This window comes from Chrysemys picta, chromosome 1 (genome assembly GCF_011386835.1).
Source record: "Chrysemys picta bellii isolate R12L10 chromosome 1, ASM1138683v2, whole genome shotgun sequence".
NCBI classification, from domain to species: Eukaryota; Metazoa; Chordata; order Testudines; family Emydidae; genus Chrysemys; species Chrysemys picta.
Genome location: NC_088791.1, coordinates 48,035,486 through 48,056,066, shown reverse-complemented (window position 1 = coordinate 48,056,066; position 20,581 = coordinate 48,035,486). Strand labels below are relative to the sequence as shown.

General features: G+C 41.3%; 1 protein-coding gene across 10 annotated transcripts in view; it reads left to right on the top strand.

The window, feature by feature from the left end:
- MET (MET proto-oncogene, receptor tyrosine kinase) overlaps positions 1–12,392 on the top strand; it is a 131,701-nt gene extending 119,309 nt beyond the window's left edge. For 6 of the 10 annotated variants that reach the window (XM_065556223.1, XM_042843730.2, XM_065556207.1 and 3 more), the window contains 6 exons: positions 1,877–1,957; positions 3,143–3,324; positions 6,237–6,346; positions 8,695–8,860; positions 9,759–9,895; positions 10,007–12,392. In XM_065556223.1, coding sequence (XP_065412295.1) covers positions 1,877–1,957; positions 3,143–3,324; positions 6,237–6,346; positions 8,695–8,860; positions 9,759–9,895; positions 10,007–10,217 — 887 coding nt within the window. In that variant the 3' untranslated portion in view covers positions 10,218–12,392. The remainder of the gene's footprint in view (positions 1–1,876; positions 1,958–3,142; positions 3,325–6,236; positions 6,347–8,694; positions 8,861–9,758; positions 9,896–10,006) is intronic. The other 4 variants (XM_065556235.1, XM_005285753.5, XM_065556220.1 and 1 more) reach the window with 1 other exon arrangement.
- The last annotated feature ends 8,189 nt before the right edge of the window (positions 12,393–20,581 follow it).

Below are 20,581 nucleotides of genomic sequence, written 5' to 3'. Positions count from 1 at the left end.
AAATGTCTCCAGTTGCACACACAAAAACTGAGGGTTAGAAAACCAGTGAACAATGATGGAAACTTGGCTGTAAACCATTTGTCCAATTTCTGTGGTGCAGGAAAATAGTCACAAATCAAACAAACAGGCACTGTATCCCCCTCAGTGCATTATAGTTAGACTGGGAAGGATTGGATTCTAAATTCGTAAATGTTGATTTCACCGTACCTCACAATATTTCCATTGATAATAATCAACATTTACAGATGAGCAAAGTGAGGAAAATGCTGCTTGAGAACTTAATAGAGTTTGACTTATGGATGTTTACGTTGTATATTTTGACATGTGACATTGACAATGTGAGTTTTAATGGTTGTATAGCTTTAAATTTTTGAATCTCAATGTCTGTCATTAAATAATTGTTGTCTGATGTCCCCATAATTTCCCACAACTGTGAAAATTTAAATTGATAAAAAAAATGCTTAAAAATAAAATATTGATATCTGTTGAAATTATTTTAAAAAATTGAATTCTGCCAACCCTAGTTATAGATCATGTTTCCCATAGCAAGAGCAGCACATTATTTTTTCCCCAAACAAACATAAAAAATTCCCTACATTTTTTTAAATATTGGAAAACTGCCAGAAAATGTCACTGATTTCATTTACTATGGCCCCTCATTCCCTATTTTAAATTGCCCCTTTCGTAGGTAGAAAGGGTCAAAGCTAGAAAAATTTAACTGACCCATACTTGATGGCTTGCATAAAATGTGCCCAGGTTCCAAACTTGGGAAATTTTGGTTGCTTTTGCAAAACAGACTCCTGGCCAATTCCACTTTGCAGGACCAAAGCCACCTTTGGTTTTGCACAGAACTTGTGATTCTGCATCCTAAGTAGAATCCTCAGCCTTATTTTCTGAAGTGATAATGCTTGAAAAACTGCTTCAGCTCTGTGACTGGAAATGTTAATATTAATTTTAAATGATCCTTTACCTCTCATGCCCAGTGAATATGCATTCATGATGTCGGCAGGCAAACCCTATTGTTAGACCTATTTAAGAACATGCAACCTCATTGATTGGGATCCTCCAGGGTATCTATCTTTATTAACTGTGATAAGTGTTCTCAGAAGATGCCCTGAAGCTCTAAGTTCTCTGTTGATCCACAGAGCAGGTTAGCATGGGCTGTAACAGGGTGTGCTTCTCCATGCTGCCCCTTCCTTAACCCAAAGGCCCCTCTCCAGGGATGAGAGAGGATTTCAATCTACTCTACACACCTATTCATTTCTCTGCTGAGACTGCCGGCAAGAAGGCAAATTGTGATTATCATTTTTCAGTGACACACCATTTGAAAACTAGGGTCATGTTCCAAAGCCCATTGATGTCAATGGGAAGATTCCAATTGACTTCAGAGAGCTTTGAATCTGACCCTATGCAAGACGCCCAACTTATTTCACAGAGACCTCTGATCATGCACTACTGACTGGATTTTTAACTGGTGAACTGCAGGTGAAATGCTCAGTTCCCCCTTATCACTCCCTTGAGCCATTCAGGCCTTTCCTCCAGAATATATCAAATAGCAGAGTATGCAGGGAAAGAAGGAATGCTGTTGTTTTTTTAACATAGTCATTGCAAGAATATTAGGCAGTTGTGGAGCTAGCCTTGTGTCATTTATTTATTCTTTCCATCTAAATCAAGAAATATCAATTATGCTGGAAATAGAGTTTTAGCTTTATGTACTTGCAGCTTAATGTGTTATAAAGTATACATTGCAAATATCTGAAATCAGAGTCTATAATGACTATGTTATAGCATAATTGCTAGTCCGTAAAGTAAAAAGTAATATAAAGCTAATCTTACTTATTGAGACTGAGGTTAACATTACTCATTCTTCACACAGGGCATTTTGGGTGTGTGTACCATGGGACGTTGTTGGATAATGATGGCAGGAAAATTCATTGTGCTGTGAAGTCCTTGAACAGTGAGTTACATTTTTTAATAGTGAGATATCATCAGAGCTCTTAAGGCAGCCAGAGTAACCCAAAATAGGAAATTGCACTGCAGAGTTCCACTTTCACCTATAAAAGATTGACTTCAGCTGCAACTGCTAAGAGCCAAATTCATCCCTGGGGTAAATCCATTGCTTTCAGTTCAGCTACAGAAGGGATAAATTTGGCTCTATAAATTTGTTTGTCAAAACGAACATTCACATCTTCCCCAAATACAAACATGGGCGTAGGGGGAAGAGGTAGGGGAGGGGAAATAGCATTTTGCACACCATTAACTTGGCTTAGGTTTGGTTTTTATAAATGAAATTGAAAACCAGCAGAAGGAAGTTCGTACATAGTGTAGTAATGATTCATTCCTGGCTTTATCTTCAGGCATTACTTTTTTAAAAATTACTATAAAAAGGTGGGAATAAAAATAATAAAGTATTTGAGAGAGACAGATATATCCAGATGATGGATTATTGAATATATTCTATAACACAGCTTGCTTTGAACCAGACAGTGTTGAAAACTTACTGGACTGTACTCTAAATATAAATATTAGTATGCAGTTCAAACTGAGCCCAAGCCTGAAAACACTTATACATGCGGGTAACTGTGACCTCAATGAAGCTATTCACATGAGTAGTTCATGAGCATGTTCATGAGTAAAGTCATGCTTTATGGCAGTGGTTCTCAAACTTTTGCATTGGTGACCCCTTTCGCACAGCAAGCCTCTGAATGCAACCCCCTTTATAAATTAAAAACACATTTTAAAATATTTAACACTATTATAAATGCTGAAGGTGAAGCAGGGTTTGGGGGTGGAGGCTGACAGCTCATGACCCCCATAAAATAACCTCTTGGCCTCCTGAGGGGTTGCAACCCCCCAGTTTGAGAACCCCTGCTTTATGGGATCAGGTCCACTGACTTCAATGTGAACCATGTGTCAAACTCCACAACCAGATTTGGATCATTGTTTCAACTCTACCTCCCTGGTTGGGGAGTGGGAGAAAATGGCCAGTTTTCAAAATTATATCTATCCCCTGTAGTTTCTGGTAAGTTAGAATTTATTGCACCTGAGATGTATTGCAGTTTGATTTCTCTCTCTCTCTCTCTCTCTCTCCCTCCCTCTCTCTCCCCTCGGCCCCCCAACCCCCTGCTGCCGGATCTCTCAGGAATTACAGACCTGGAAGAAGTAGCTCAGTTTCTCAAAGAAGGGATCATCATGAAAGATTTCACTCATCCCAACGTCCTGTCACTACTGGGAATTTGCTTGCCCAGTGAGGGGTCTCCTTTGGTGGTGCTTCCGTATATGAAACATGGAGATCTTCGAAATTTCATTAGGAACGAGACTCATGTAAGTACGTTATCAGATCTGTTAAATGGTGACGTTTGAGCACTCCCTGTAACCGTATTATAGATCTGACAGCTACATTCAGTTTATAAAATGGTATTATTTCTGTATATTAACCACTGTTCTGAGAGTCCTATATTCTTTTTCAGAATATATTCCCAAAACTCGTTGATAATAAAGATTTACCAATGCCATCCATAAGCCCCTTTTATAAACACGTTTTGTTTCTTAGATTAAAGTTGGTGTGCGAGACCATCTGGTGCTGTAAATTGGCACTGTTCCATTACTTTCAAGGGAGCTGTGCCAGTTTACACCGCTGCAGATTTGGCCCTGGGTGTTTGATGCAAAGGGACTATTGTATCCGGCTGCTGTTGTCAGCGCCACACTCACAACAAAGTCTTTGTGATTTTATGTATTTTTTTAAAGACATGAGAAACAGAGCAATGGTTGGTACAAGTTCAAGTCTCTCAAATTTGCACTAAGAGTACAAGTTAGTAGAATGTGTTTTAGCGCTTTCACTACATATAAGATAATGGACCTGATTCTCTGTTCTGTTAAGCCTCCTTTACACAGCTCTAGTGCATTTTCGCCCACTTATAGCAGTGTACAGGAGCCTTTGGGTAACTGAGGCTGTATATGTGTAGCAAGATACATTTAGTAAATAGTCAGTTAAACAGTGACCTGTGCTAGAATGGTAAGCTCTTTGGGGCAGAGACTGTCTGGTTGCTCTGTGTGTATACAGCAGCTAGCACAGTGCAGTCCTGGTCCGTGTCTGGGGCTCATAAGGGATACGGCAATACCAATGATAATATAATAAAGAAACAAGCCAGTGGAACAGTGTTGTTTCACAGAAAGAACTGTCCAGAGCAAGCTTAACCCCATAGAAACCTGGAGGGTGTTATAGTTGTATAACCAACAGTCATGCAGTCAGATACAGAATTTACACATTGGTATTAAACTTCTGAGTCTATGTAATTTCTGATTGAATAAATTGGATTGCTGGCTTTGGCATCAGGTCTGCCTAGGCAATATGTTCAGACTGGACTGAAAATAATGACTGTGACAGTCCTGACTGAGCCCCCAAGTGGATGGTCACCAGACTTCTGCATCAGTCCGAACCTTTGGATCCCACATACTTCGAGGTTAGCTGGGTCTGGGCAGTGTCCAGACACTGTTGCTAGGTCTGGTCTTCAAGGCACACTCCCAGAGTGCATACTTCCCAGCTGGCACCCTCCTTGAGATGTGGGACCCTGCAGTTCAACTGTCCTAGGCCCAGAAACCAGTGCTGGACCTCCCAAGCCTTCCCAGTCATTTATGCAGACTCCCTCCAGAGCTCTGCCCCCATGGGCACGCTGGTGTATGGTTTAAGTTTTTGTGAACACATGGCAGGTAAAGTAAGGAACACAGGCTTTGCACAGGAACTTCTTTAACACACACACTTTACTCTCAGCACAGGAGCAATACTCCTGTAGGCAAATCTAAGCAAAATGACATCTTGAATGCACCCCCACCCCGAGTTCTTATCATTCCTGAGTGTTGCTGGGATTTGGTCAGTTGGCATTGGCATTGGGGGAATGCCATATCCTACTGCCCCCATTCCTCCAGCTATGTCATGTTTCTCAGGTTGGAATGACTCTCCTTGCTTGGAGAGCATGTCATTTTAAAAGCTGCATGTGAAGCCTTTTCTCTTTCTGCCCTTCCAGTGGGTATTTTCCATGCTCCAACCCCCACTGGAATTGCTGTGGCAGAGTCATTAAAAGTCAGTGGTTGTGTAAGAGCAACCCTGTTGTTCTGCCAGGCTGAACTATTCAGGCCTTGGCTACACTCGGGACTTCCCAGCGCTGCGAGTGTAGTCACGCTGCCAGCGCTGCGAGAGCTCTCTCACAGCGCTGTAAGTACTCCACCTCTCCGAGGGGAATAGCTTGCAGCGCTGCGAGTGAGCGTGCAGCGCTGCAGGCTCTGATTACACTGGCGCTTTACAGCGCTGGACTCGCTGCGCTCGGGGGGGCGTTTTCACACCCCTGAGCACAGCAAGTTGCAGCGCTGTACAGCACCAGTGTAGCCAAGGCCTCAGTTGTTGATCGGCCTATTTCAGTCTCCCAGCCATAGTCTGTTCCTGCCCCCAAAACAGAGGTTCTAATCCACACTGAAGGTTGCAATCATCATTGTTGTTCGTAAAACAGAAAAGAATTCATGAATTGATACAGTCACTGTGACAGGGAACAAAAGTTTGTAATGACTGTGCGGGCGATATTGGAAGTGAGTATGTAAAGAGAATGGGGCAAATGCTGTTCTCTTACTGATGTGAACTTTACATTTAATCTGCTACCTGGGGATTCCTGGTGTAGAGTTGGCATAGTAACCCCATGTGACCCCAGCCCCAGCATTGAGGCTGGTAAGGCCAAGTGTGAGTCCTCTTCACTCTGGTGACCTCCAGTTGCTGGGATGATCCTTTGGGACCACGGCAGCCAGGTGTAACCTAGTGCAGCCTAAAGGCTGCTTGAAATTATACTGGGGGTCAAACTGGCCCCCTGCCAGCCTTTGCCTAACCCATCCCCTTGGTACTGCACTGAGCTTGACTAGCCCAGGGGTTCTGGTCCTTTATATTATATATTCCATGAACCCACAGACCGGAAGTTTTGCTGGTTTTACTTGCTTCTACTTATGTTGTCTTCCTATCAAGTTGTGTTTAGCTGCTATTAGCTGGACCCTGATCTAAGCTTGTACCTGGTTTCATTGCCAACTTCTGCCTCTCACTGGGAGTTTTTAATACAAATTGAAGGCAGGATACAAAGCCCAAAAACATTAAGGTCATGGCAAAAAGTGACAGTCTAGATGGCCAACTGCATTCCCAATCAGTACTCCCCATAATTTACTATATCCTTTTAACGCTTGTAAATGTCCATGTTTTACAGAACCCAACAGTTAAAGATTTGATTGGATTTGGCCTTCAAGTAGCAAAAGGTATGAAATACCTTGCAAGCAAAAAGTTTGTCCATAGAGATTTGGCTGCAAGAAATTGTATGTAAGTACAATACTCTAATTCCATGCCACATTATCACATTATTGTGGGGAGAGTAACCCTGTGGTAAATGTAAAGCTTCCTGGACTATATATTGCAGCAGAAATGTATTTTTATGTTATACTGATACTATTAATCTCACATACAAATGAGCTGCTTTAGCCTGTTAAAGATTTAAGGTTACACATAAGCATGTTGTGTGCAGGCAGAAGAAAAAGGAAAGGGAGGATGGCAGCTCTCAAAGTTGGGCTGCCAGAGTATTAAAAAGGAATCTTTTGAGGGAATTTAAACTGCGTTGTCTCAGCTTGCCTTTTTTAACACTGTGCTTTCACCCAAGCTACCCATAAACTGCCTTTCTATGCTGCCTCACCTGGCAGTAAGGAGGTAAATATGGTGAAACTTTGTGGAACGCAAAATGGGAAAAACAAAGAAATAGTAACAATGAGACTGCTTGACAGTGGGTCTTTCATTGCACAGACTTGACATCATTTTGGCTTGATTCTGCACAAAAGTGCATGAAACAAAATTATGCAAAGAATCTTATTAGTGTCTGGGTGACCAGACAGCTTAGTTCGCACAATGACTGACATAGTACTTGCCCATATTATGCTGATTCATCACCTACAGTAGGAATTAATGTGCTACAGTATTAATCATTAGACTTTACTTTCTGTACGTGTGAGGACTTGGAGCCCTGGTAGGTTATTCACCCTTGCTATATAATATTTTTAAGTGTGCTTGCTATGGAAAGCATCTCCTAATTCAGTTACCCTGCAGATCCAGGGATTTGTAATGAAGAGTGAGGGGTTACGTATTTTTCAGGCTTTTTATGAACACAGGAATTGCCAGACTGGATCAGACCCAATGATCCATCTAGTACAGTGTTCTGTCTCTGGTGCCAGAGGAATGTGCAAGAAACTTTCCCACTTTTGGCAGATATGGGATAATTTGCCCCATAAAGGTCTCATCCCAATCACTAATAATTAGAGATTGGTTCAAGCACCGAGCATGAGGTTTAATGTCCCTTCCTTTTTTAGCATTATCTATTAGAATTCTGGATGTTTTTGTTATCCCTATAAATGTTCAATCCCTCTTTGAATCTTACTAGAAAGATCCCTCAATGACAGCATGTGGCAATGAGTTCCACTGTCTAAGTAATCATGTGTTGTGTCAAAAATAATTTCTTTTGATCAGTTTTTAATTTGCCATGGTTCCGTTTTATCAAATGTTCCCTTGTTCTAAATGAGGAAGAAGAACAGAACTTCCTCTGTAACATGCATTAGTTTACATACTTCTGTTTTGTTCCCTCTTATAGGACTCTTTCTTAGGCAAACAATCTCAAGTTTACTCCAAACATTTATTTTAGTTACAGTGTAAGGACTAAAATGTCTCCCTTCATCCAGGTGGCCAGGTGTGCTATAGGATTGTCCTACTGGGGCTTGGGTGGAAACATCCTTCTCCCTCGGATGCAACATGGCTGTTACTGTAGCCTTGAGGTTGCACTAGTTACTGCTGCTCATCCACCTCCATTCCAGACAGGGTAATGGCCAGTGACTCTTCTCAGCAGCTGATGGGTCCACCTTCACCCCAAATCCTTCCCTACCCCAGGCCCTGCTTTATGAATAACCTGGAAGCCCACATAGACTTGGGCTTTACAGTTCTATGGAAACATGAACCCCCTGTGTGGGCTCCCCAAATGCTGCCTTCCCACCCAATAAAACCACACCAATAATACTGCGTCTGGGACCCTCCAAAGCCAGGAAGGAAGGGGGAAGGATTTGCCCTATATGCCCTTTTCCATCTAGTATTACTTATCTATTAAATAACAAAAATACACCAACCAATGGATCAGCTCTGTGTATTTCAATATGTACACCTAATACCTCCTTTGCTATGAACTATCATCAAATTGAACAATTAGTGTGATAAAGAGGAGTTGTCTTGTCTAAACTATCAGTGAATGGGAAAGATGGTATCTCAATATGAAAACTAGTAGATTTCCAGGTAGCTGGAAGAAGAAGCAACTATATAAGAAATGGTGCAGCATTCACTGTCTGGATGTACAGGGCAGTATTCGAGACCTTTTTTATGATGCAACTGTTTTTAAAGAATTGTAATTTGAATGATCAGGGCAATATCAGTAATATTCCTGAGTTCATTCAATTTGTTAAATGGATATCACATGTCTTTTGTTTCAATTTAGCGTGAGTTAATAGATGCAAGATAGAGTGCTGACTTCAAAAGTTACGGTCTCAAACACACAAGTCACTTATTATAATTTAGAGAATATTCACAGTCATTGTAAATCCTGTCTACTCAGCTACAGATAATATTTTTTGTCATTTTCATAGGCTGGATGAAAAATTCACTGTCAAGGTTGCTGATTTTGGTCTTGCTAGAGATGTCTATGATAAAGAATACTACAGTGTGCACAATAAAACAGGAGCTAAACTGCCAGTGAAATGGATGGCTTTAGAAAGTTTGCAAACTCAGAAGTTCACTACAAAATCAGATGTGGTAATGTACAGCCTATTTATGTATATTTACTAAAATCCTCGTTTAAAAACACTCCTAGAAATACCGCCAAAGGCATCTTTATGACATTTGATTAATCCACTAAGAATATATGTCCAAGCCAAGACTAGGGTGGAATCCTACTCCAGCTCATAAAAGAATATGAAATTTGGTGTTATCGAAGTGCACAGAGGACATTTGTGCTCATGACAAAGCGACAGCAATTTGGCATGTTTGTCAGTCGCTGGCCAGGAAAGAAACGGGGGCCTAATCGCACTCCCAGTGAAACGGAGGATAAATCTGTCACTGAGTTTACTGAGAGCAGGATTGGATCCTAGGTCTGCAACTGTAGAAAACACAAAATTAGCTTTCATATTCTTAAAAGATAACAGCTCTTGAAGAGGCTTTATTTGCTTTATAAATACTTTGACCATTGCGACCAAATGTTACCTGACTACATATGAAGAAAAAAAGTTACTAGCTGAAGTCACTAGTTGGCTGCATCACTTTGTATTTTAGCCTAAATTTAATTCAGATTCAGATTAGTCTGCTGTATAGAATTTCAGCCATTTGTATTCTCCAATATGTATTTATACAGCATTAGCCCAGTCCTCAGCTGCTATAAATTGGTGGAGCTCCGTTGACTTCAAAGGAGCTCTGCCAATTTAACCAGCTGAGTAGCTGACCCATAGACTTTTATTTTTCTTTAACTTGCTTAGTTCAGTTTCTCTGGTTCTGGTTTAAGTGGTTCCTCAATTCTTTGCAGCATTATAAGCTGCATGCAGTAAAATAGCTTGTTTCACAGGGAAAATGGATATGATCAAATCTGTCAGACCGTATTCTGCAAGTGGAGTTCAAAACCCTCTCTCCCCTGTGATTTACTATTGATTTGTTTTATTAGTGGTCCTTTGGCGTGTTGTTGTGGGAACTTATGACGAGAGGAGCACCGCCCTACCCTGACGTGAATTCTTTTGATATAACTGTTTACTTACTACAAGGAAGAAGGCTATTGCAACCGGAATACTGCCCTGATCCACTGTAAGTAAATAGTTTGCAACATATCCTGCAAATGTTATTGATTCTGGGTTGTTGGGTTTATTTTACATATTTCATAGATGAGCACTTACTGTCTTTTTATTTCAATGGCAGGTATGAAGTCATGCTAAAGTGTTGGCATCCAAAACCTGAAATGCGCCCAGCATTTTCTGAACTGGTTTCAAATATATCAACAATCTTCTCCACTTTTATTGGAGAGCATTATGTTCATGTCAATGCTACATATGTCAATGTGAAATGCGTTGCTCCCTATCCTTCTCTTTTGTCATCACAAGATAACATAGACAGAGATGTGGATACATGACCAGGTTTGTCTACAATAAATTGCCAGAGAGAAATCCATTAGTAGTAGTATGAACAAAAGTGTGTTTTGTCCACTACTTTTTCACTGCCCAGTTTTTGTGAAAACACTGTTGCACATGTTTGATGTTGTCCAAACTGCACTGTTGATGAGATGATATGTTGTTTATAGCTATGGGATTCTACCCACTACTGTGGTAAATCCCAAATATTTGGGGCAGCTGTATCTATTTACCAGACTACATCTACCACCATCTAGTGCTAGTACCCACCACCTCTCATTCATTTGTGAAATGAATGTGCTCACCATTTGCAGCCTGGGTTCTATTGTAATTTAGAGCATGTACAACAGAATGAGAGGTGAGCACCAGGGATGTACAGAGACTCACGATTAATGCAAAGGGAAAAGCTAGAGTACCAATTGCTCAAGCTTGATGTACCATTCCTGTTGCATGTACTATTGGGCAGTGCAGTAATGGTTTTCACACAAAGACCAGGCCAGATAATGAGAATTCCAAGACTGTACAATGTTTCCTGTTGTATAAAGTGGACTCTACCTTTGTTCTTCGTTTGCCCATTATATCAATAAGGTTCCTTAGAGCCAGTCTGATGGCAAGTTTCTAAAATGATATTCAACATTCCAAAATGCCATGAAATAAAATGAGTGTGTCAGCTTTTGAGGAGCAGTATATTTATGCTGTACATAAAATGTAAGGGAACACACCCGGAAAAAAGCTATCTCAATGTCACCGTCATTCCAAAATTCAATCACTACTTTGAGAAACTGTATGTACAGATTTCTTACTGAAAATTGTGAGGCTTCTCTTCCGTCAATAAAGTGTTTTAACTGTTCCATGAGAGTAAAAATGTAAGGAGTCCATATTAACCAGTAGGCTAAAGCCTAGGATGCAGCATTTGGAGAGGTAGTCAAGTAAACAGTGGAGCAGTAACAGTGCGAGGAGCCAAGCGACCCTGAGGAGTTGCTGGCTGGTATGACCACATGTTTAGTAGCTGCAACTATGCCAGCCAACCACGCAAAGGAGCTGCAGCATAGTGTGTGTAAGGGGTTGAGAAGAGATGCTGAGCCAGCTGAGGAAAGCCAACTCTGAACCAAAAAGGTTGCAATGTGGTGGGATTACTGCCAACCTTTGCATGCCAGTACTGAAGGATTAAGAAAATTGGACAAAAGAAGAAACCTTTTTTTAGCACCCATAGTTGCTCCTTGAGTTAATCCAGCCCAGTGAGTTATGATAAATAGTATATTCCTAAATCATGACCAGAAATGACTTTCAAAAGAGATACTAATTAAAGTTTTTGTTATTTAGGGAAGAGTACTGTAGCTTTAGGGCAAGCATCATATGTCATTTCTGGTCCTGTGGAATTCTGTGCGTATTACTGTATAGCTTGATTGGTGTAGGATATAACTGGTTGTTAGTGTAAACACTTAAAGTATTCTATTTTTATAAAAAATGTTTATTTTTAATGACATATACCAGATTTGGTCAGGCCACAAAATACTGCACTGTGAACGTTTCAGAAAATGTATGTCAACGTTTGAGTCATACATTGTAGCGAGGTTAAAAATGACTGTGAGGAAAAGAACTGATTGATACTCCACTCTAACTATAATATAACCATTGCTGGAAGTCAAACACGTTAACATGTGCAGGGGGAGGTAGTGTTTAGAATGGAGCTGATTATGAGGGAGATTATTGTTCTTGAGAAAGAGTGTTACAACTGAAAGGTTTCTAAAAAGGGTGGAGTGTGTGGGCAAACTACGAGCTGATAATACTGTATTGTATTACACCACCGCTTTCATTTCAGATGCAAACATAACTGTAAATTGCTAAAGGACAAAATGTTCTACTGCAGGAAAAAAAATCATCTCTACGGTCATTACAATGGCTAAGAAAGTTTATGACACAAGGATTTGGGGAGGATACTCCAAACCCGTACATCCATGCTCGAGGAAGGCTGCAATGTGAAAAAAAACCATTTTTACTATTTATGAATTTTGCTTAATATAGTTAATGTTGTGTCTGGGACACCTGTAAGAGTATGTGATTCTGGTAAGGATTTGATGTTTGTCAATTCATGCATTTGCAAATGAGCTGAATGGTACTTATGGTGATAGTTGTTGGTGTGACCTAATAAAAGTTATTAAAATGCAGTATTGTAACATTCTGTGTGCTGATAATTCATGTTACTACTATTTGACTGTTAAGCTGACGTAGGCCTTTATGTTCCACTAACATGAGCAGGGGGATTGGAAACTTGTGGAACTGGACTGAGGGAGCAGATGGGAGGGAACAGTTTAGAAACACAAAAACATAGGGATTGCCACAGTGGATCAGACAAATGGTCCGTCTAGTCCAGTATCTGGTCCCTAGGAATGGCCAGTACTAAATGCTTCAAAGTAAGATTCCCTATAACACTGCTCTACAGCCAAAATGCTTCTGAAATAAATGTAGTCAAACTTTACTAATTCTGGGTCACTGAGAACGAAAATGATGCTTAAAATTGTTGATTGGCTCTAGTTTTCAAGATATGCTATTGGGTCAGTATATACAACCCTTGACTTGGGAATAGCGGAGGATAAGTGACTTATAAAGGGAAGGGATCTCAATTTAAACCAGAAATGACTAAAATACATCTTTGACTGGATCTATGAATAAATCTATGACTGGGTTTGGACAGTACTTGCTTTTTAGGCAAAACAATGAATGATGCAATCTGAAGCTGGTATTGCGTCATACACGATATGAATTGCATCATGTTATTCCTACAAGTCATGGATGATGCAATCATAACGAAGCTTATATCACTCTGCTGAACAAATTGCCCTATATCAGCTCTAGAAATCATACAGTGTCGTGCTCTCTTATTTGTCAGTGTTTGATTTTGCAAAGGGACACATTTCTGTTTAGCCAAAGTGAGCAGAGATGCCTCGTACTTGTGTGAACAGTGCAGATAACTTCTGCTATGTTTGTGGTGAAGTGACTTTTGCATCACAAAAGCGCAGTATAACCACTATGGTTAAGAAAGCCTATCACCTTTATTTTGGCTGCAAAATTGGAGATCAGGACAAGAGGTGGGCCCCACACATATGCTGCAACACTTGTGCAACAAATCTTCGCCAGTGGTTGAACAGAAAAAGGAAATCTATGCCTTTTGCAGTGCCAATGATTTGGAGAGAGCCAACAGATCATACCAGCAATTGTTACTTCTGCATGGTGCCTCCAGTTGGGAAAGGTGTGTCAAAGAAGAAAAAGTGGACTGTGCATTATCCAAACATTCCATCCGCTATACGCCCAGTACCCCACGGAGAAGGACTGCCGGTTCCTGATGCACCAGAATCATTCTCACTTGAGTCAGACGAGGAAGAGGAAGAGGATGAAACTTCTGGTCCTGAACCATCAATGTCACAGGACCCACATTTTCTCCCATCCTCCTCCTCTGAACCACACCTCATAACACAAGGTGAACTGAATGACCTTGTCAGGGATTTGGAACTACCAAGAGTAAGGCAGAGCTGTTGGGCTCCAGACTACAGCAGTGGAATCTCCGGGCAGGTGATGCTAGGGTTTCCATGTTCCGTGACCGTCAAAAGGATCTTGTCCCATTCTTCTTCATGGAAGGTGATCTTGTAGCCTGCAACAACATCGATGGTGTGATGGCAGCCCTCAACATTGTTCACGATCCAGATGAGTGGAGACTGTTCATTGATTCATCGAAGGTGAGCCTTACAGCTGTTTTACTGCATAATGGCAATGTTTTGCCATCAATTCCAGTTGGTCATGCAGTCCATATGAAGGAAACCTATGACAACATGAAACAACTTTTGAGGTGCATTAACTATGACCAACATCAGTGGCAGCTTTGTGGCGATTTGAAGGTTGTTGCTCTCTTGCTTGGTCTGCAGACTGGATACACAAAGTACTGCTGTTTTCTCTGCGAATGGGATAGTCGTGCAAGAGATTCCCACTACATCAAGAAAGATTGGCCACTCCGACAGTCATTGGAGCCTAGGAGGAAAAGTGTTCAGCATCCACCACTTGTTGAATCAAGGAAGATTTTGTTACCACCCTTACACATCAAGCTGGGTCTGATGAAGAACTTTGTCAAGGCCATTGACAAAACACAAGCAGCTTTCAAGTACCTCCGTGGAAAATTTCCAAGGTTAAGTGAAGCTAAGATAAAGGAAGGTGTCTTTGTTGGTCCTCAGATTCGTGAACTTCTTCAAGATGATGCATTTGACCATGCACTGCATGGCAAGGAAAAGACGGCATGGAAAGCCTTCCAGTTAGTGGCAATACATTTTCTCGGAAACAACAAGGCAGACAACTACAGGTTGTTGGTGGAAACCCTCCTCAAGGCATACAAAAGCCTTGGTTGCAACATGTCACTAAAGAGACATTTTTTGCACTCTCATCTAGATTTTTTTCCACCGAACTGCGGAGCAGTGAGCGACGAGCACGGCGAGCGATTTCACCAGGACATTGCAACAATGGAGAAACGCTATCAGGGCAAATGGAGCCCATCAATGCTTGCAGACTACTGCTGGACAGTGACAAGAGATGCTCCATTTAATGAATACAAGAGACAAGCCAAGAAGCGCCAAGTAGACACTGAATAGGACTAAACTATGTACAGAATAGTTTTTTGCCTTTTGTTTCATAATAAATTTTATTTATATAACCCTTTTGCTGATTTTTAAAGTATTACATAAACAGGACAGGTGAAATATTATCAGGTAAAGCAACCATAAATACATGAAAAGACCTAGGTTTACAATTTATGATTAAAACTCTACTATCTACACAATAGACATAGACATAAAATGTAAAAACTTAAATATCTTAGAAACAGTAGCCAATCAGTTGTTTTAATTGTCATATTTGAATTCAGCACATCAAAATACATAATAAATAGCACATTTTATCTCTGAAGCAGACGACTTCTCAAAAATTGTAGACCAGTGTAATGGACAATTGTGGCACAGCTTGTCCATTAGTAAGTCTCTTCCAGACAGCCGGCATTTGGTGCTCAGCTTCTGTTCTGGAGCAAGAAGGTTTGTATCCATTTTTGTCCTATTTAATGTAACTAGATTTCTCTAGTTCTGAATCCCTCTAAGCTCCAGGTCTCAATTTGTGTCAGGGAGTGCCAGAGGTTAATTAGGCATGATTGTAGGTCGGGGGGGGGGGGAGGGATTTCTCCTGCTGCATTTTCCCCCTCATTCCCCAAGTCAATGAGAGCTCTGTGAGATAGGAGGAGGGTGGCGACAGAGGGAGGGCCACATTAGCACTTTCTAGCATGCTCTTTCTACACTTTCTAGCATGCTCCTCTCTAAGCCAGGGGCTATTTGAGTGGGAGTTAATTCTGCTCTAAGATGGGTGGAATCAGCTGAAGTGCTGTCAGACGCACAAAGCAGAGAAACAAAGTGTTTTTCCCCTTAGATTTCTCCCAGTTACAGCAATCTCCAGGATGACTGGGAGCATGGGTAGGAATGCAATATTCAGCAAGAGGTAAGTGCCTTAGTCACTAATTCGGTGGTATTGATTCTGGTTCTGATCTCACGTATACAGTGGTGAAAAGTGCTAGTACCGTTAAGGCACCAGTGACTGCCAGCGTTCTAACCACTATGTTGTGTGGACCTGACGCAACAGTGCCTGAGATGCCAGTGGTCCCTTGGCCTATCTATTCTATATTGCGCCTACCAATGCTGGAGCTGAGCTGGTTATAGCATTGGTGGGAAATGTTTGGCTGGAGTTGAGAGATTCAAAGGGGAGACGTTAGGCAGCTCTTTAAGTGCTATGTGGCTTGCTCTGATGGGTCTCACAGAGTGCTCACAAACCGTAAATGAAGTCAAGGCCAGGGATTAGCCCTATAACCTGTAAAACTGGATATCTAATCTGAATCTGATAAGACAGGCAGGGAGAGAACATACAGTCTGTGGTGCTGTGCACTGATTTCATTTCTTAATACACTCCTTATTTCTAAGACACTTCTACTATCTAGCTCTAGCCTAAGTATTTACATGGCCCCATTACCATAGGATCTGAGCTCTTCACAATCTTTACGGTGTTTTTCCTTGCCAAACCCCTGTGAGGTGAGGAATTACTGTTACAGTACTAGATACCATTGTACAAATGGGAAACTGGCACAGAGAGACTATGAGCTAGTCTATGTGGCAAAGCAGTAATAATACTCAGACTGAGGCTCGCGAGCTGCAAGTGGCTCTTTAATGTGTCTCCTGTGGCTCTTTGCAGCACATGATATTAAAACACTGTGTGATTTAATTATTAACCAAACAGGCTGCTTTTACTATGTAATTAACCAATTGTAGAATACTTGGTCAGTCATTTTGCTGTGATTTATAGATATATATAGCTATGAGAGAGAGTAAGTAAATGAAACAATTAATTCACACCACTGTGGCTCTTGGATAATGTTGATCACTAATTTGGCTCCTGAACCATTGAGCTCCGAGTATCACAGCTGCAAAGGTTTTGCTGGTATAGCTAGCTATATACTGTTATTTCTATACCGGCAAAGCCCCCTAATGGAGATGCAGCGTATACTGGCCAAAGGAGTGCTTTGAACAATATAGTTAAACCATAAACCACCTTCCAAAATGACATATGCTGTGCCAGGCTCTTTTGCCTGTATAAGCTGTGTCTGCATGGGGGTTTTGCCACACTGCTGTTTCTCTTATTTTCCACACCCTTTACCAGCATAGTTATGCTTGCAGAACTTTGTAGTGTAGACCTGGCCTAAGTGACTTGCCTAAGTTTTAAATCCAAACCATTTTTGAGTTAACTAAGGGGGGTTAAAAATCAATGTCTAATTGTTGAAAACAACATTTTTGTGCTCTAACTCAAATATCTGAAGAGTTTGTTTGGAGAAAATCTGACTTGTTGACTGAGGACAAGAATGAGCAACTTCAACCCCAAAGGTAATTTTGGGGAAAAAAAGTTGTTGAAAATAAGGGTTTAGAATGAAAGTGCACTTTTGTTATGTCATAAGCCCAATACAACTAATAGTGTTGCCATTTTTCATATCAGTGAATTATTCTCCATTAGCACATCTTACATGTTGGGATTGAGGATTGCACTGGAAAAAGTCATCTAAAACTTCTCGATGAACCTGGAGATTTTACTGCAATCAAAAATCAGTGGCAGGGTCATCAGTCTGTTGCATTATAATGTATTGCAGAATGAAATACTTAGCTGAAATACCAGATTTGTAATGCATTCCTCTGCTTCCTTCCCATGTTTTAAGACTTGAAGTTTGCTGGTCTGCTAGGACCCCAGAATCACAAGACTAACACACTTGGTTATGTGCTCTAGTAACTTTCTTTATATCATGCACATAACATAGTGGGGCAGATCTTCAGCTGGCCTAAATTGGCATAGCTCCATTAAAATTAATACCATCTGCAGTTCTGGCACATTAGTGCAAAAGCTAACATGAAAGCAACACTAAGGTTTAAGAAATCAAGCCCACAAAAGCCAAGAGGTTAGAAATCAAGGGGTGAAATCCTGACTGCAGTGAAGTTTTGCCATTGACTTAAATGGTGCCAGAATTTCACCCATGTTTTTAATGTAATGTTTACTCAGCCCTTTTACACAGCTTTTATGTTTTACAGTAGACACTTAATAAACGAAATAAAAATACTGTAAAGTTTCTACTAAAACAAGGGAACCAGTGATGCTCTATCACCACACTGAGAGGGCTAGGTGTTGCACGCTGATATTTCTCTCCCTCCCACTGGTATTCTTGCAGGTTCGTTATTATTGAAATATTAATCTGATAATATCACTCTAATTACCATATATAACTTACTTTATATGTATGCCAACATTTCTATTATAGTTTCCTGGATTAGTAAGACTGAGGAATCTTTTAAAAAAGCTTCAAAAGAATTTAATCTATACGACAAATTCTACCCTCATAAATCATATGAGTAACTCAGGGTGAAATTTGGCCCCATCTCTGTAAATCAGGAGAATGTGGCCAGAGACTGAGATGGAGTTTGGACTTTGTGTGGTCTTGGATATAACATAACATAAAAATAAATGTGAATCCCCAGAGAAGGAGTTTTGTGAAGTTTCTCTTTAGTGGCATAGACCTTGACCCTGCCACAGCCTTTCAGGGAAACTCTGTGGAACTAAAAGGTCATGTGGAATCAGGGGTAATCCTTGCACACCGGGCTACTGTGCCATGATCTGGCTTCAGTGATGTGTGAGGGATCTGTGTCTTCTTTGGTTTGAACCCCCTATCAATTCCAGGATGGGAGGCGGCTCCCAACAGAATGATACACAGGAAACTCCATGAGTGGCATAACCTAGATAGGGATGATTTGACCCTAAATCTCTCCCTCCTTGAGACCAAGAGTAGAGCTAACATGTCTGGTTATGGCAATTTGACAGATTCAAATTTGCCAGTTTTAATTACCAAGTACATTTGAACCCCCCTAGAGTGTAATAAGTGCTACTGCCAAAAACTTTAGGGTACGGGGCCTTTGCCAAAAGGAATGCTTTGTACACGTTGTTGACAGAGGGGCTTACTGACTTATTAAGTCACAAAAAAGTACTTCAGGCTAGGGAGGCCTCTACTCACTCGTCATACTTATGGCTCTAAAACTGAAGCACAATTTAAATAAGAAATCTGAGTGGAAGTTTGTAATATGAGTATGGAGATCGTATGAACTTAATGGTAAATAGACATGTACATTATTATAAATATATAGACACTGACAGCAAAACTGGTCAGAATGGAAGTCACATCAAGTTACAGCAAACTGGTAGACGGTTTTCCAAAGCCTGGGATGTTATTGTGATGCTTCCGAGGGGTATGTAGGGTTGTGAGGCACCTCACTACCACTTGCCCTTACCATGAGGAAGTCTGTGGGTCAGCTCCTGGACTCCACCAGCCTCTGGCAACACAAGCCCTACCTTCCAGGCCTCCTAGGGTGACCAGACAGCAAATGTGAAAAATCGGGGGAGGGGGGTAATAGGAGCCTATATAGGAAAAAGACCCAAAAATCGGAACTGTCCCTATAAAATCAGGACATTTGGTCACCCTAAGGCCTCCACAGGCCTCGCTCTCTGTACAAGTTAGCAATAGGCACACACCAAGCGTCCCTCTTGCACTGAATGCTCTCAGAACTCTCAGCTTCTCTACTCCCAAATGAAAAATACTCACCAGCTTGCTAGTTTCACCTCAGACTCACCACTGCACTTAACATCCAGCACTTAGATATAGTGAAAACAAGAATGAAGTTTATGAAAGCAAATGATACTAACTCAGACTACTGAAAACAAGGAGTTACATATAAAACCAACTCATGGCACTCATTCTATAGCCTAAACATAACACACAAGACATTCCTCTGTCTCCTACAGGCTAGCTTATCCCTAGTCTTTTTCCTAGTGTTCTCAACCAGGATGGCTGAGACAATCCTTTCATAAGATCAAGCCTGCTGACAGCTTCTCTTCCCACACCAAAGGATGAAATCTTGTCCCCTCTCCACTTCTCTTATGCAGTTACAGAACATGGTCCCTTACCCCAGGAGGTCCCCGCTTCAGAGACTCAGCTTGGGGTTCCTTTGTCTTTGTAAATCCTCAGGTCTGTACCTGGCCCAGACAGCAAACATACCCTGTCTCCAAGAACAGCCATTCTTTTTACGCCAATTGAGTTGGCCCGGAGGTATACAATACACGGTCTGCCAGACAGATAAGTGTTACTAACCCCTTCCTGCCTAGAATCTGTTTCTCACCTAGTTACCTGTCTTAATTTACCTACTTGAAGAAAATAATTTTCAGTAGACATATATAACTCCTTACACATTATCTGCACATCCACTTCACAAGGATCATGATTAAGGCTACGATTTAGTCACAGGTACTTTTAGTAAAAGTCATGGCCAGGTCATGAGCAATACCCAAAAATTCATGGCCTGTGACCTGTCCATGACTTTTACTAAAAATACCTGTGACTAAATCTTGGGGAAGGGGGGGTTGCTGTTCGGGGTGGAGTGATGGGGCGCTGCTGGGGGGGGCACTCGGGGCCGGCAGCACTAGCTGCCAGGGGCTGCTCTGGCTGGCTGGGGACCACTGCCCAAGGCCACCTGAGCAGCTGGCCCTGGAGCCAGCTGTTTGAGCAGGCCTGGGGTCAGCCACACTGGCCCCTGCAGAAGTCATGGAGGTCACAGAACCACGATCTCCGTGACAGACACAGAGCCCTAATCATGATGACCAGTGTGACACAAGCTTTAAATACAGACCTTACATAACCTCTTTTGGTGCATCCAGGGGATCCTTGTACCCCTGTGCCAGTTGGTACCAGGAGGTTTCTGGGTTGCAA